This window comes from Mirounga angustirostris, unplaced genomic scaffold (genome assembly GCF_029215605.1).
Source record: "Mirounga angustirostris isolate CCGP_5_RB_7025 unplaced genomic scaffold, mMirAng1.0.hap1 SCAF_8, whole genome shotgun sequence".
NCBI lineage: Eukaryota > Metazoa > Chordata > Mammalia > Carnivora > Phocidae > Mirounga > Mirounga angustirostris.
In genome coordinates this window covers 126,411,114-126,429,153 of record NW_026991716.1, presented here as the reverse complement: position 1 = coordinate 126,429,153, position 18,040 = coordinate 126,411,114, and the positions used below count along the sequence as shown (strand labels likewise).

At 39.6% G+C, this 18,040-nt stretch overlaps 1 protein-coding gene and 1 long non-coding RNA gene across 4 annotated transcripts in view; one reads left to right on the top strand and one right to left on the bottom strand.

Moving 5' to 3' along the window:
- Positions 1 to 5,624, top strand: part of LOC123837250 (uncharacterized) — a 55,120-nt gene extending 49,496 nt beyond the window's left edge. Inside the window, exon 4 of the long non-coding RNA XR_006789174.3 lies at positions 5,311 to 5,624. This is a non-coding gene — a long non-coding RNA (uncharacterized LOC123837250). The remainder of the gene's footprint in view (positions 1 to 5,310) is intronic.
- GRM1 (glutamate metabotropic receptor 1) overlaps positions 1 to 18,040 on the bottom strand; it is a 418,438-nt gene that overhangs the window by 51,229 nt on the left and 349,169 nt on the right. For all 3 annotated transcript variants that reach the window (XM_045866132.1, XM_045866133.1, XM_045866134.1), the window contains exons 5-6: positions 14,592 to 14,760; positions 117 to 243 (exon numbers count right to left, since the gene is read on the bottom strand). In XM_045866132.1, coding sequence (XP_045722088.1) covers positions 117 to 243; positions 14,592 to 14,760 — 296 coding nt within the window. The remainder of the gene's footprint in view (positions 1 to 116; positions 244 to 14,591; positions 14,761 to 18,040) is intronic.

Sequence of the window (18,040 nt, the reverse complement as noted above, 5' to 3'; positions counted from 1 at the left end):
TGCTCACTGTAAATAAACATCAAAAAAGACACGAGCTGCTTGCTCACATTTTAAACAATGGGCATATTGAGAAGGCCCATAGTTAGGGACAAGGTCTGAAGTGAGGCACTTCCTACCTGTTAGATCTGCACTGGGCCACCACCCCAAGTCACAGGCTTTGCAGGTGAATTCATCTTGCACGTATTCATTCTCTTTGCAGGCTGTGCAAATCCAGCAGCAGCTCACTTCTCCTTTCCGTATGACCTGTAACACAGGGATAGTCCATATGACTTAAAGATGGTCTCCCCAGAAAGTCTTCTATTTCAATATGGACTTGTTTTCATACTATAATAAAAAAAGAATAATTCTTCAAAATATCCTATATGCTGAGGAAACTTATGTACATGCATTCGAATATACCTGATTATCTTTAGAGTTCAGATGTGAATTTCAATTCATTCCATGCTGGGTTTGGAGGTTTTTCAAAAATAATGTCTTTCATAAAGGGAATTGATGACATTATCTTTTTCAGAGTTAAAAAAATGAAACAGTTGAATTTTATTATTTATACTCATTTGTATTATCCTCAGAAAAATAAAAAGAAATTTTTCTTCTCTGAAAGAGCAATGTTTAACCCCAAATTTCTTATGTAATATTTTCTTATTAATTCGTAAAATCTGAGGAATTATGGAATTTTGTAATTATGAATGTCTGAGCAACTTTATATACATAAAAACAGAATGATGGCTAAGAAAGTCAACTCTATTATTGGCCCTGTGACTTGCTCTAGTGAACTTAAAACATTACGTAAATTGTTGGAAGAAAAATTACTAGTCCAAAATTACTGAAGAATCATTCATTATTAGAGTAGTTTAAACTTTCTCCCATTTTCAATCTGTTTGTTAAGCATATTTCACTTGACATGATACCAAAAAAGTCAAAACATTTAAAGTGATTTTCTTGTAAGCAACACGTATTAGATCTTGCATTCATCTCCAGTCTGAGAACTTTTGCCTTTTATTGAAGTGTTTCATACATTTACATTTAGTATAATCATTGGTGTGGTTGGAAATGAAAATTTGACCAGATGCTGTACATTGTGTACATAAGGTATAGTGTGCTGGATGTTTTTCCTTGAAGTATTGGCCTTTGTTCTGGCAGGCAGCTAACTCCTTGTGAGCATTGTTTTTATTCTTTTAGGACAAGTCTAGAAGAGTCTCTACTCTAGGAATAATTAAGCCTCATTATTAAGGTGTGACCACCTGGGGTTTCTACTTAATTCCTTGTGTATTCAACAAGGTATCTCCACTCTGGCTTGTGGAAAATGAGACAATTCCTGGATCTGTGTAAGCTCAGGGATTCCAGCTCCCCAGTAATTTTTTTTTCACCTGAACTTTTTGAATTCTGTCCTATTCATGTGCAGACTTGTGTTCAGTCACATGCTTAAGAGAACCTGTATGCTAACTTCTAGGACATTTTTTCTGAATAGTTCTATCACTTACACTACACAACAAATTCTCACTGCCGTGGCCTTCCTAAACTTTGATTTCTGTCTTCTTAAATGATCAAGATCACCAAGCTCTGTGTTCTCTTTCACTGAACAACAAGGAAATTGCCTCCAGGCAGAAAGCCTGAGTGATTTTAGGGTTCACCTTGTTTGTTTGCCTTCACTTTCCTGGAATCAAGGTCATGCACTGTTTTCCAATGTCTGAACACAGTTATTTCATATATTAGGTCAAGTTTTGTAGTTGTTTACACCAAAAGGCAGTCTGGGCTCTGTTACTCTTTCATGGCTAGAAGCACAAGTTCTTCCCTAATACATTAAACATTATTAAATGTTTTCATATGCAAAATCAGAAATTAAATTTTAAACATTGCCATACCTTAAAATCATACAACCTCTAGACTTTATGAAAATAAAACTATCTTCTCACAGAGCGGGTGAAAATTTATACCCCTATCTTTGAATTACATATAAAATATCAAATGACAGTATATTTTCAGAAAATGTAAAAGGTTTTCTTTTTCTTCTTTTACTTTCAGATAACTTCAGAAAGTAAAATCAAATTAAGTCTTTTTTTAAAAAACTCCTTGCAACCTTAAAATAAGCATGGGAAATTTACATTCCAGATAATAATTTTTTAAGTGATATGAGAAAAATTGAGTAAATGAATTCTGCTTTCTTATTTTAATTGGCATAAAAGTACAGTAAAAGCCATCACAAAATACTATATATCCTTTTAGTCAGCTTTGTCTCTTTCTCTTTACTATAAAAATAATTCTACTATTCAACAAATTTAAAAGGTGGTAATGCTAAACAAATTGATTTATGCAGGATGAATAGTGAGGGTAGATCCTGTGAGTAACTGGCATTTGGAAAGTATTTAAAATTAGGTTTTCTATGACTGAATAAATGAATGAATAAGTGATTAGCCTATCTCTTTAATAAATAATGAAAATGGAGCTGCTTAAATAGAGTTATATTTTATGACTCCTTCTTTATTCCGCCACCAAGTATGTGTACTTTTGGCATACACATCTATAATATCTGGTTTGTCTTTTTTTTTTTTTTAGAGAGGGTGGGGAGGGTCAGAGGGATAGAGAGAGAGAATCTTAAGCAGGCTCCATGCCCAGCGCAGAGCCCAATGGGGGGCTCTTTCCCACAATCCTGAGATCATCATCTGAGCCGAAATCAAGAGTCAGATGCTTAACTGATTGAGCCACCCAGGAGCCCCTGACTTGTCTTTTCCATCTCTCAGTCACCCCTCTAGACTGAGGTTTTATTATTTCACACCTGAATTCTGGTCCTTGTCTCCTAATCATATAACATGCTCTAATTTCTTCTTGCACTAGAGTAACATGCATACAGCTGCCAGGATCACCCAAATAGGCCATGGGCTCCTCAAGGGAAGGGACCAAGCTGACTTTCATCATTTTCAGATCATAGTCTTCAAGGGACAGATATGTACCAAAAACACACAGTAGGCAGCCAATGGATGGGTATTGAATAAATCTTTTTTAAAAAATACAATTAGGCCACTCAAAGAATTTTAGTGCCTCCCTACCCCAATACCTTTGCAATATAAGCTCTTCAGTCAGGCATTCACTTAGTCCCTGGTCCTTGTTTCTGCACCTTACTTCATCTTATTAATTTCTTACATAAGTCTGCCAAATGAGGACAGAGCCTCTGTGCCAGCCAGCCCCTCACTGTGTCTTCATTAATGTCCACATAACAGTTTGTTTTGTTTGTTTTGGAGGGAGGTTTCAAATACAGTAGAGACATCATTGAATTTGTGTTTCATCTGACTTGCTTTCTATAAGGAGTATTCTGGCTGCTATTGGAGAACAGAGTTTAAAGAGAGAGAGAAAAGAAAGAATGTGTGTGTGTGCATTTTATATGTGTGTGTTTTAATCCATGGTTCTCACATGGAACCATATAGTAAACAAATAAATATGTTTTAATGAAAAAATGACTATTACCTTCCATTTAGAATGTCATCTTTTCTCCATCAGTCCATCTCTGTTACTACTTTCAAGGGCAGATACATCACAAGCTCCAGACTGTATTTCTGGAGCAGTAAATCCTTTCAAACATTGCCTTATTTATAATTCTCTAGTAGCTAAAATACAGTTGGTTTTTTATTACTACAAGCTACATTTTGTCCTCTAATTTTTTCATATTCATATAATAGATATGTTTCTTTCAGATACAGTTCTTTTTAATTCTTGTTATTGTCTCTAATTTATATCCAAATCTTCCTAATAGCATATTATTGATTATTTTTATATTTTCTGTATTTTTATATGAGTCATGCTTACTGATATTTCTTTTGTATGTATAGTGGCCCCTCCTGATCCATGGTCAGTCTTTGTCCAGAAGCATATGATCCTCCTGACATATTATCAGGAGGTCAATAGTAGCCTGACACTACATCACGGTGCCTACGTACATCATTCACCTCACTTCATCTCATCACATAGGCATTTTATCATCGCACATCATCACAGGAAGAAGGGTGAATACAGTATAATAAGATATTTTGAAAGAGAGAGAGAGAGACCACATTCACATAACTTTTATTACAGGATATTGTTACAATTATTATATGTCATTATTAGTTACTGTTGTTAATCTCTTACTGTACCTAATTTATAAATTGAACTTTATCATAGTTATGTTAATCTAGGAGAAAACATAGTATATATCAGGTTTGATACTATCTGTGGTTTTAGGAGGAGGGTGTCTTGGAACATATCCCCAAATAAGAGGGGACTACTATTGTATATATTCAACAACTGAATAAAGTATTTTTTCACTTTTGTCACAAGCAAACACTTTTTATGATAGCTCTGAGTCACAATAACAGTTTTGGTATTTTACTGAAACTGCCCTTGAAGGACCAAGGCTTACTAAGGCCCAGAGCCTGCTTTGATTCTTTTTATGTCCTGTGTACACGGTGCTGTTTATTGTTAGTGAGACCAGGTGAGCTGCTGGTACGCACAATGCCGTGATTCAATTACATAGACCCTGTAGGAATATTTATGCAAGGAAATCAAGTGTTCGTTTTGTGACTAAGTTCCTGAAGTAACCTGAAATGGATTTTTTAATTAAGGTTTTATTTAGAAAAAGAATACAGGCACCCGGGTGGCTTAGTTGGTTAAGTGTCTGACTTGACTTCCACTCAGGTCTTGATCTCAGGGTCGTGAGATAGAGCCCCTTGTCAGGCTCCAGACTCCATGGGGAGTCTTCTTGAGATGCTCTCCCACTGCCCCTCCCTCTGCTTCTCCCCCAACATGCATGCATGCTCTCTCTCAAATAAATAAATCTTAAAAAAAAAAAAGAATGAAAGAAAATAAATAGCATCAAGAGAATATAATGAAGGAAAGGTAACTGTGAATCAGAGGAAACAGAGAAAATTTTCTTCAGAAGAGAAACCCCTGAAAGACTAAAGAGAATAAAGAAACTGAGTCTACTGTAATTAGGACTGTTGGAGAATTAGTTGCATGAGAGAAGAGTTAGCGCTGCCCTCCTCTGTTCCTATCATGTCCTGTAGGAGAGCTGGGGTGACAGTCAACTCAAATACGGATGTTTTTCTCCCACTGCACTGAGTTCCTCAAAGGAAGGGGCCATTTTTAAGTTTCCTTTGCATTCCCAGCACTAGTGAAGTATGGAAGCTGAAGGGACTCCATTTTAGAAAAACTCCATCTCTGCTGTTTTTTTTCTGGGCCCCTTTTACTCATGTTCCGTATTTTGCCTCTAAATAACCGAAGCTCTGTTCTCATTTCAAGGGGGAAATAAGAAAGTTAATCGTTCTCTGAATTTTGTTCTAGGCCCCAAATCCCTGATAACAACTAAGAAAAGCCAGATCCCAAACACGTTCCAGGACATTTGCTTCAAACAAACCTCGGCTGATACTGGCATCAATAGTTTTAGCTTCGCTAATTTATGGAATAACACCTGTTGTTCACCTGACACTCACCTCAATTTGACCCTACCCTGGATTCCTGAAGAAACATGTATCCTAAATCCTTTTCTAATATAACCCCCTAGCCCAAAACAACGACAAAACTCATTCTCCCTTCCTTTCCGAGTCTCCCAGACACTCTGCTATTCTTTGTCACTCACGCTATTCAATAAACTCTTCTTCCACTTTCTCTGGCTCCTGGTTTGTTTTGTTTTGTTTTTGTTCATGTTTGATTTCTATCCTGCACCAAGCCAAGGGCCCTCTTGGCTGGTCTTGTGGGACCCTCCCCTGGGTCCTCAGACCCAGCCTGCCTACATCACTAGCCTGGTTCTTGGCACATATTAATTACTCAATAATGTAGACGGAAGAAAAGAGGAAAATAATATAGACTATGACATAAACAGAAGCAATGGAAATGAATTCAAAGAGAATGAAAAATAGAGTAAAATGGAGAAAACCTTACAAAAACTAAATAAAAAATACCAATGAAAAAACATCCCCATATTGTAATTTATTATAGGGAAAATGTAATAAAAATGGTATAGGAATATAAAATCATCACAAGAGCAGACATATATTGAACCAGGCTATGTGCTAGGACCTCTGTACAGAATTACACTAACCCTTCACAACTGCTCCAGGGGATGGAGTTAATTATGTGTGTTCTGCAGATGAAGAAGTCGCTGCAGAAGGGATCCATATCTTGCGCAAATCTCAGTAATGTTATCTTCAGTTATTTCCAAAAGCTAGGCTCTTCCCAGTGTCACAGTGGCTGCCAGGGTAATGACATATTTTGCTGAGAACCAAAATTATATCTCAGAGGTTGGTAGATATATGCTCAATTAATTAACCTTTGTTTAGTGGCCCAGTGTGCCAGACATGGGATAACTTTTTGAAAAACCCGATTGTTAAGGCTAAAGAGCTCAAAATCTATTGTAATGTGTTAGTGTGGCACCTAGGGGCCACATTTAAAGGGATACTCTCCCTCAGGGTTGTGTAAGTATGCACCCTACACTTGCACAACCTTGAGAGTGAGGGCCTCCTTAAATTTTTATACTTCAATAAATGTTTACTTACAAAAACAAATGGGCCCTGTTTCTGCCACTGCCACTGTCCAATATCATGTGATTAGCAGCACCTATCAGGACTCATCCCCAAAAACTGGCAGGCTGGGTCCGAAACTAGGGTGTTCGCCAACAACTTCAGTAAATATGTGATCAGCATAGACTCTGGTCAACGTATGAGAGGCAAAGATGTAGGTATTACTCAAAGTGGCTGTGGATAAATTAATAATTCCACCGAATTTCTCATTATGACTAGGGCGTGCAGTTTCCTCCTCATCCAGAGGGATTATAGTAATTTCACGTTTTCACATGCACAATAAGATACAAAAAAAAAGTATTTTATCTTCATTTTTTTTTTAAATTGTAGCCAATATGTTTTTAGTCACCGGAGCAGATCATATCATTGTTATGTAATCACAGCCTTCTCAGATAGGATTTTTTATATATATATATATTCCTGTGGGCAATTTATATTCAGATCTTGCCATCCTGCAGTGGAATTTAGAAAGTATTATATAATGGACAAACCGTATCATCATTTCACTGGTTGCTAAAATGGCTACATTAACCATGAACAGTTTAAGTGGGTAGTTTGCTTTGATTCACAAGAGAAAAAGAAAGCGGAGGTGGATGGGACAGTTGTGGTTGATGATGTTATTGCTAACTTCTTAGCTCGGCTCACAGTTGTATGAGAAAAATCTTATTCTGAGAAAACACAAGCTGAGGTATTAAGGTATGGAGTTTCATATTTGCACCTCACTTTCAAATGGCTCAGGGAGAACACAGTGGAAAGAAAAAGAGAGAGGGGGATAAAGAAATTAAGAGAAGGGTGAGCGGAGAGAAAATACAGTAAAGGATTCACAATTACTGAATGTAGTTGGTGGCTATATGAGTGGTCAATTTAATGTGTTTTTTCATGTTTGAAAGTGAGGAAAAAATGAGGGAAGTATTAACTAGATCAAAATTATGAGCAAATAGGGAGAAAGTTGAACAAAAATAAAAATACTCATTACAGATATGGGAAGTATCCAAAGAGAATTCACAGTTAGTAGGCATGAGATAACTTCAAAAAATCTCTGAAAGCTCCAGGCAGATGGGCTGGATGGGCTGGGTGGTGGGGTCAGGCCATGACACACCCATGTGAGCCACATAGTGACCAGAGAGTAATGACTGTTTGCACCATGGGAACATTTGCTCGAGGTAGATGTCAGTCTAAAATGATTCTCTTGCCACCAAATTCAAGACAAAATTCCTCTTCCTACTGCCATGGAGGGAAGACATAATATCCAAGCAATTTCAAAGCACATGCACAGGAGGAGAATGAAACTATTCCAAATGCTATGGCCTAGCATATAAAAACAAAAATAGCTACAAGTATGAAGAAGTACAGCTACAATATGACACACTTTGAACTCTGAATTTTGGAGCAACTGCAGATGGAAAAACTGGACATAAAATAATTTGTCCTGCAAGATCCATAACGTGACCTAGAAGAAAATCAGCAGGTGAGCTGATTCAATGTGAGGGTAGGAAGAGTGAAAGGGGGTACATCATATGAGCTCTTCCCACCCCACTGCCCTAACCTCCCAATCCCAGGTATTGGGATCAAGGGATAGTAGTATCTCATCAGGTGGTGAATTACCAGGAAATGGTGTTATAGCCTCTCTTTGGTTATTTTATATTTTGATGAAAATTTTGCAATGTTTTCATCATGCAAAATAAATGGAATAATAACACTTTTCAAAGTTCATCTATCTGATTTCACATAAAACAATGTTTCATATTCTATCACATTATCAAAGTTGTTTTTCTCCCTGAGGATATTTAATTGTGATATTGGCAGGTGTGTTATAACCTGAAGTACAAACATTATGATATGCCTACATTTTCTTTTCAACTTTGATACTGAATAGCATGGACTCAAGACACATCTATTTCCTGTAGTTATTTCTGCATAAAGTAACAGGAAGGATTGTTGGCAAATAATATATGTTCTATCATATAAAATTCATCCTTATCACATTTATTTTCTTATCATTTGGAAAGGTAGGGTGGTACTAACTGCTTGACGATTTTGGCCAAAATCGGTATCCAGTCTTTCAGAGAGACAGCATCCCTTGCAGAACAATGCTGGGATAGGGCTAAGTAAGCAACTGTAAATATAGAGAGCAGGAAAATCTACAGAGGAAGAGGAAAATGATGCTAAAGAGTCTACTGAAAGAATGATTTAACAGCAGGCATTAAAGGGATGATATTAGGTTGCTAAAAATGACAAATATTCTGGAATGTGAGGCTCTCATCCTTAATCTCTGCAGAGTCTTGAAGTAAAAGATCTACAACAAAGTGGCTGCTTTTTAATCACTGGCCTATGTTGAAAAGTGATAGTGTCAATGTGAAAATTAATATTAGCAATCATATTTTTAAAGAAGGATATTATTAGAAACTATAAGTTTTCTACATTGGCAACTTCTCTCAAGTAGCTATACTTAGCTACAGAAAAACCCAGAGACAAACTCTTCTAGCAGCATTATCTAATTATGCTTATGGCATTATTAAATCTAAGGACACATAATTCCAATTAAAGGTCAATGTAAATGGTTTCTTTTTTTTTTTTTTTAAGATTTTATTTATTTGACAGAGAGAGACGGCAAGAGAGGGAACACAAGCAGGGGGAGTGGGAGAGGGAGAAGCAGGCTTCCTGCTGAGCAGGGAGCCCGATGTGGGGCTCGATCCCAGGACCCTGGGATCATGACCTGAGCCGAAGGCAGATGCTTAATGACTGAGCCACCCAGGCGTCCCATAAATGGTTTCTTAATAGACTGTCCTAGCATCCTTTCATCTTTGAAGACATCTTGGATCACAGTGAAAATGAACATGTCCCTTTTAGTTTGATACTCAACAAATCTGTGGTTTGGCCTCTTTGTTGATCTAACTGGAATGGGAAACAGAGGGACATGGAAGCTGAAGCTGAGCAAGGGGCTTTAGCAGTTTTAAGTTAAGCAATCTTCTGAGGTCCACACTGCTAACACCTTTTGAAACTAAACTTTTATCTTTCCAATAGAAAATGCCAACAAATGGAAAAGAATCAGACTTATCCCTTGAAAGGAAATTAGCTAACCTAATTCCAAAGCCTGTAGCTTGTAAGATATGTGTACCTGGGCTTTTCTGTACGTATGTAAGGTGTATTTTACTATATGACAATATGGCATGTGTAAATGAAGACACATTTGTGATGTATTCTATTACGTTCACGTAATTTCTCCAGAATTCTGTTTTGACTGGCTGGGCGAGAACAGGAGGAATCAGAGCTCTCCGTTCCTCATGCCCAACCCCTTAGCCCCAAAGACATCCTCTGAAAGTAGAGAACCCAAAGGCAAACTTAAGGGGAGAAAAAAAGAAAGGAGAGGAAAAGAAAGAATATGAGCCACTGAAAACAATCTGCAGTTTTCTTTCCCTCGAATTCGCCGCCAGTTTCCCTGCTTCTATTAAACTCCCCCAAGCTCCTTTGCTAATATTGCTTCTTCAATTCTAGATTCTATTCCCTGTTAAAGTAGATCTCTATTTATAATTTTATTGTCAACTACTGAGAAAATAAGGCTTAGCAACTGAGACTTGCATTTGTAAGAAATACATCGGGTCCTCTAATGACAGGTAGTTGAACAACCTGAGGCGGTGGGATGATGAGAGCTCTGGGCTGGCTCCGAGCCCAGCTTTGGAACTTTCTAGCTTGAGAAAGCTTGGGGCAAGTGACTCAGCCTCTCTAGGCCTCAGATTGAGGAATCTGCAAAATGGTGGGGCGGGGGGAGAGTATCAGCTTTAAAAGGGTTGTTTTAAGGAATAATTAAAATGGTGACTGTAGGGCACCTGGGTGGCTCAGTTGGTTAAGCGACTGCCTTCGGCTCAGGTCATGATCCTGGAGTCCCGGGATCGAGTCCCGCATCGGGCTCCCTGCTCGGCGGGGAGTCTGCTTCTCCCTCTGACCCTCCTCCCTCTCATGCTCTCTGTCCCTCATTCTCTCTGTCTCAAATAAATAAATAAAATCTTTAAAAAAATAAAAAATAAAAAAATAAAATAAAATGGTGACTGTAATGCACCTATTATTGTACTTGCACAAGAATATGCTTGACAAACATTCGTCTCTGATCTCTACTGTCTCCCTTCTCCTTCCTTTTACTGCCCGCCTTCACCTTCCTGCCCCTTCTCGGCTCTTTCCTGCCTTTCACCACACCAAGAAAAATCGCTGCCTGCTTGGTACAGGAGACCACCACACATGCCAGGCCCTTGGTGTTTGCTCGCAGATCCATTGTCCACACGTTGTGTGCTGCCTCAGATCCTTTCCTCAAGCCTGTCTCTTAGGCCCTTGGCCACTGGCTTTTGGAAAGTCCTGGAATCTTCTGCAACCCCTACCTCAGCCTCTATCACTCTTGCTTCCTTTCTGGCACCTCCGCCTGTCTGTCTCTCCCGTGACTCCATCACTGGGTTTCAGAACGGCTCCATTGTACTCAGCACAACAGAAGGCCAGACCAGACTGCAGGGGATCTTCAGAGGCTTTGGTCCTCCAACCGCTTCTAATCTGAAAAAGGACCATGGAACGGGACACAGATTCTAGCTTCCCCAGTAGCTGCCTAAAGGGATCAGGTGGTGTTACTTCCTGTGAGCAAACTTTGACCACAGTAGCAGAAAATGGCATGGCACAGGTCACATCCTTCTCCCCCCCTTGCTCCAGGAGACAGTGCGAGCGGCCTGTCCAGAGACCTCTGTGAGGCTGAACGACTAGTTGTACTCAATGAAGTAGCATCTGGCTCAGTAAAGCATTACCTCAGTGATGATGGTGGTGCTGGCATTTTTCCATGCTTCCATGGCTCCTTTCCCCTTCCCCTTCACTCTTGCATCTCTGAGATTTCCCATAATGCACTAGCCCTTAAGCCTTGCTTAGTTTAAAGGTTTCCAGGAAACCTGTGAACTACATTGTCCAGGCTTTTTTGCCAATGTCTTCTGGATGGTGTTGGCAAAACGCAAGGACCTAATGGGAGACTGAAGGGAAGGACAGAGGAGAAGCCATGGTATCCTCTCGGGCCCGCTCCAGGGGTCATCTCAGAAGTAGCTGTGACTCCTCCTTGTGTCCCTCTGGCCTGGGGTGAGGATGATTCTTGCTGTTGGTCACCTCTGAGGTGCCCTGGGCATCCTCTTTCACTTATATAACCAATTTCTTATATTAAATTCCCTTTATCAAACAACCTGGCCAGGGTTCGTTTTTTCCTGTCTGAACCCTGACTAATATAACACACAACCATAAAAAGTTTGATTTTATTTAACTATGTTTATGGAATGGTTAAAATAAATTTCTGTTTCTGTAAGATATTATAAGATATTATATTTATATTTCTAAAAATCAGTAACATAAGAAAACTGGACTTTTAACTACTTTGAGGGAAATTACCATAAGAGAGTTCTGTGGGTTATCACAAAAAGAGTCAAATCATTAATTTTAGCACTTTAAATGGCATTTGATATTTAAAATGAGTACTCCTTTTCTAAACAGTGTATTTCCCAGTTAATGCAAGTGCAAGTCCTACAATCACCTTGCTCGTTGTTGCCTCTCTTCTGTTTTTGTAGTGGCTACTGAGGGATCCAGCTCTCTGCATCCTGGGCCTGGTAGGTGGCAAATTGGTGGTGTAAGAATATAAGTGCTATCATTTGGTAAATGGGATTCAGATTTCATTTGTTTCCATACCTCCCTTGGTGCTTATGGGAAACAAACAAACATTCCACCACCACCCCAACCTCCACTCCAGGTGCCATTGAGAACAGGCATATTTTCCTCCTGCAGGGTACAAAACAGTTCTAAAATTAGACCCCAAAAGATTTGCATTTATAGTGAGTGCTCTGTAATGGCTCTGCGATGATTTCTGGGATCTCCTTCAATAACAAACACTGCATGGGCGTAATGCAAACGTGTTGCCAGAAATACTTCAGTATGTAGGCATAGAGATGTATGCAGACAGCCTTTCTTCTGAACTCGGGGAGGAAAGGCCTTTCTTCTGGAATGTACAAAGCGGAATCCACATGGTATGTGAGCCCCCATCCATGGCCTGCCAGCAATCACAGGGATAGCAGGGAATTGTGAAAGGGGGCTGGAGTTCAGAGAATCTTTAGAACGATTTGTTTTCTCTTGCCAGGGTTGGTTGGTTGGTTTTTCTTATACTCTTGAAAAACCCAACTTTGTAGTTCTATAAACTGTTTTACAGTGGTTGTGTGTGGTGTAGACAATGCTACCACACAAGCTGGAAAGGCTTGAGCCAGACATGTGATACTCTTTGAGTCACAGAAGTCCATGAGCTCAGGGCTTCTCTTTTGTCCCGATGGTATGACCTCCATCTCAGATGTCCTATTTCCCCACCATTCAGAAAGGATGACAAACATAGAATCCAGTGGTCTGGCATCTCGTGGAAATATTCAAGAAGCTATGGGCCTCTGGATTTTAAACCACCAGACATGATAGAATTTCATCAGGACAAGAATCAGAAATGGAATTCCTGGGGTGGAGCCCATACACACTGGTGTGGTTGCAGCCATGCTTACACTGCTGAAACACTTCCGTGCAGAGTAGAAACTCATGGTCTCTTCGAGCCTCCTGAATGCCCCACGCTACTCCAGCCTTACAGGACTCCTCGCCCATATCTTCCCAAGATCCAAGGACTAACCCTGGGCTTGGCAGGAGGCCTCCAGCACCCTGTCACAGCACCAGGAAGGAGTCCAGTCTGATTGGTTAGTTGTCATGACAATTATTATGTACTTTTAATATCACATGTCCATAGAAGGCACAAGATATTTAAAACTAGGGTGAATAAAACAAATGTAACCTTGTGTGTCAACTATACTCTAATAAAAAAAATAAAATGCAATCAGTCAGCCCTTCAATCAAACAAACTGGGGTGAATTGTCTCAGAAGTCTGTTGCTTCCTCAAAGTGGCCGGTATCACTGAGAGTTTGAGTCCATCACAACAGCTCTTCAAAAGATGTTGCGGTTTCCAAATCCTCTGCCTTCACTGACCAGTAGAGTTGAGGCTCTTCCAGTTTCTGCAGCAGCACTTCCACACGCTCCCACACCCCTCAGTGTACCTGTCAGGGCTTCTCCCTGCAGGGGCGGTGCACAGCTCCCAGGAAGGCCAGGTGGTGGGGCAGCGTGGCCAGAGGGGCCGGGCCTCCCACTGCGTCTACTCCAGCCCAGCTGTGCCGTGTGACATTTACGTGACAGCCTGTCTGCTCCCAGAGCTGAATCACAGCAAATTAGAGAGGGGAGAGACCTAGCAGGTCATTTAATCCATCCTCCTGCCAGTTGGCCATCACTGCCCCACGCTCCATTTCCTAGTGCACCATAGTGTTTGGTTTTAAATAGCATGGATCCAGGGAGCGCTGTTCCCATGCCTTCTTCACTGAGAATTCTCTCCAGCTGGCCCAGCCAAAGGCTCAATATTTGATGTTTATTTACTCTGTTATGCATACAGCAATACTGTGGTTACTCACTTGCTCCAGGCTGATAAAAAAAAAAAGCTTCTAAGAATAATTAGGAAGTGAGGACTCTCTCTTGGCTACAAAATACCAATTTCAGGAAAATCAAAGAATGTGGTGGTCAAAAGAGAAATGATAAGCAGCTTCTGTGTTAGCACATTTCAACTTCTTTTATGTTCATTATGTGCTTATTTTGTACTGTTCAGCTTCTGCTTTCTTTCACAGTAGCTACAACTCTGACTAAGCAGTATCATTGGTTTTGGTTTCCACATTTACTTCTGTTTCAATTTTTAATTCAAGTATTTGTCCCCTTGCTTTCTATATTGGATTGAAGATTCCGGCTCATCATTGCAATTCAAATAAGGACTATTCTTAAATATTCGAATGGTTTGCCTATTTCATTTCCTAATCTTCCTTTGTTTTTCCAATTTTAGCTAAACACAAGAACAAAAACAGAAAGCTTGGCACACCCTTTCTGGACAGTTTGTCTAAGAAAAATGTCTGTTTTTCTTTACATAGGCCCATGCAGGTGGCCTCCTCCTGTCCAAGAATGCATCTGTGGCCGGCTTACCTTAATCTGACCCTTTAAGCAAGGCTCACTGCACACAGACCGTACCACTCCGCTCTTGTTCATTTGGATTTTGTAATCATCGATGTTCAAAACGCCTTCGTGCCAGGTCCCAACGTGTACGTAGTCATAGCGATTAGCTTCTGTGTACTGCAGATTCATGATATCATACCTACAAAGAAAACAACACATGTGTCTTGGAGAGTATGGACATGATGCAGAAAACAAAGAAATTTGGTAAACAGATATAATAGAAGGGAGATAGGAACAAGAATCATCCCATGTCCTAAGGCCTCTCAATATTTTATTTCGTTTCTAATGTTTCCTCTGATTTTCCAAAATGTGTGTTTCACTCTGTAGTCTCTGTGTATTGTCCATATCTGCTAAAGAATGTATTACTCTTGTACTTTTCTTTTTGCTTACTCTCCCCCCAAATAATCTTATGTGTGCTGAGTTGATTACCATCTCCTTCAAATCATTATTCACTAAGTCATGATTCTTGAGAGCATTAATTTCTTAACTTGATTAATTTCATTCTAATGTCCTTTTTCACAATCAGTTGTCATTTTCATTACGCTGGATTAAAAGAAGTGAGTTTTACCAAGTCTGGAACCTATTTTAGGTGCTAATAAAGCAAGAAATCTGAGAAACACAGCTTTAATTAACAAGGATGTTGGGGATTTAACATCTTGAGCACTGACATTTAAACTGGTCTCTTCCTTGATTAGGACAAACATTTCTGAATCTAAATAATCAGTGTCAGATATTCCAGTAATTTCAAATGCTGCAATACTACACTATGGCAAAATCTACATTTTGAAATCCTCACTGCAGCTCGAGTGTGCTCTGGGGGACAGACCTCATCATTTTTCAATGTGGGCAATGGAGAACATTCTCCAAAGCGACGAAAAGAACACAGGACTTGACATTAGAATGCATAAGCTAGAATCTCTTATCTAACATTTTAGCAGTAGATTATGCTACTTAGGAATGTCACTAAACTCTTAAAGGTTCACAGGGTTCTTGTGGGGATTAATTAATATAAGTCATGTAAAAAAACGATTTCACAATTGGGACAAATGCATATGTAAGGCAATATCACTACACCATTCATATTTGTATTACTATGAATGCCCTAAAATACTCTGGTTATTTTCACTACCAGAAGAAAACTGGAGAACAAAAGCTGTCTCTCTCTCAGCCATTGGAAATCCTCTGGCATTCTTCAGTCTCTTCTCCATGTTGCTGTTAACTCCAAGTAAGCTATAACTCATGTGGCAGTTTCCCAAAAATGTATTCCTGATTGCCCCTTACTGGTTCTGCAAAATGGGATTCTTTTTGCTGCAGTACCTGTGCAGTTCTCACTGTCCTGCACTAGAATATAAGAGGCATGGTCTCTTGCTTTTTGTGCTTGACCTGAAGAAATAGATGGCAATTACCTAACATGTATTCCTCTTCCTCACTTCTCAACCCCAACACTCTTACCTAGTAGAGTAGGTAATTCATTTTGCAATTCTTTCTCTCTAAACCCGATTCACACTCAGAGTCCTGCTCAGCCCAGCACTCCAGGAAGCTATTATCAACCTTAGTTGGCATCCAAAACCTATTGCCCATATCTGGCTTAGTTCTTTATCTAGACAACTAATATCCTTTGTTGGCTTTTCTGTCTGTTCTGAATGCAAATGAATTCTGCCACCCACAGGGTAGCTAGTGGCTTCTCCACATCCACATTCTGGCAATTTCTCTAAAGGGAAAGGGCACTCTGGGAGAAGAAAGGAAGTCTTCTTTCCCCTACTTTTCCAGGAAAAAGGAACCTACCAGATGAGAAGAGAAAATGGCACACCTAGAGCACATTACTCATCTCTTTGCTGTTCTGACTTTTGGCTAATAAATAAAGGTTCTCATTCTTCTTGTTGTGGAGTCATCCCAGCATGTTCTTCAGAGTAGCTCTCTGAGGGATATCCAAGTAGCTATTAACTGTGGGCTGATGGCTCCTACTCATCTTGCTGACCAATGATGCTAATCTACACCTCCAATATTTTTCCATTTTAAACTCATGGTTATAGAACCTGTTGTGAATGTTTGGTGAATAGTTTCCTTTTTCATTTCCTTTAATTTTTATGTTTTACCCCATATTGTTATTGACTCTCCTTACATACTTTCAATGAAGACTTTGGGGCAATGCTAGCGTTAGGTTATCTTTTTCCTATAAATCAGTTTGATGAGGAAACAGAAGGCAAGCTGAGGACAAAGCAGAAGCCGACACCCTACAAACCAACCCCCTCAGATGGGATATATATGTGACATTCCTTATGCACTCCTGGATACCCTAAAGCTAAGGAAAAACAAATAGTTAACTTGTAGAGATCACAATCCTGCAAGGCATGAGTCTCCCTCAGTTTACAAATGTCTTAGCAATCTATAAGAACAAGGCATTTCTATCAATAACCTAGCTTCCAGAAGGAAATGTACATACAATTAAATGTCCTTATAACCTGCAGCCCATTGACAGATACTTGAAGTGGGCAGAGTATAATGTTCCTCCAGGAAGCTCCCAACTATCTTAATGTTAATGCCTTGCTAGAGGGAAAAACAACCTTAACTTGACAATGGCAAGGCCTGAGGTATCCTGTGAGTCTTCTTTAACATACGAAAATCCTTTTGAAACCTCCCTTTCCCTTACCTCCCCCAATTCCATAGTATATAATCAGCCACCCCTCACAACCCTGCTGTGGCAGCTCTTTCTGCCCATGGGTCCTATCCCTGTGCTTTAATAAACCACCATTTTGCACCAAAGATGTCTCAAGAATTCTTTCTTGGTCATTGGCTCAGGACTCCACCCCACTGAACCTCACTTATATTCCAAAACCACATCAAGTTTCCTAAGACTTATTTCAATCCTTGTTTGCTCTTCAATAGGAGAAATCAGTTCACACTTCATTAGCATTTAGAAACTGAAAAATTCATAATATTTTGGCATGAAAACACATTTTCAAAAAGTTCCAAAAGCCAGAGGACAAAAATACTGAAAGATACCAAGGGAAAACAACTGAGACACTAAACAGAGGCTTTCCCCTGTGCTATGTGTGTTAATGAACACGGCTCTTTTCTCTTGACCTGAGTCCCTTCCCGGCACGTTGGCATTCATTTGGAATATCCTCATGCTGTAAATTACAGTTTTATAGCATCCTCTGGATGCACTCAGTTTATGTTGCATGATGATTAACCAGAATAATTACAAGAGGGACCAAGAGCATGAATGGTGGTATGAGGGGGGATGGAAGCAGAGGGAGGTGGTTAAACAGAAACTGAACACAGATTAAGCTGACCAATTTCAAGCATGAGGAAGTGATCCTTGAAAAGGAACCCAGGGGAAAGCTCATGATTTGAACATGTAATTACACATGGAGGAAAAACAAGCTAAAACTGCGTGCCTATATTTTGGATAACTT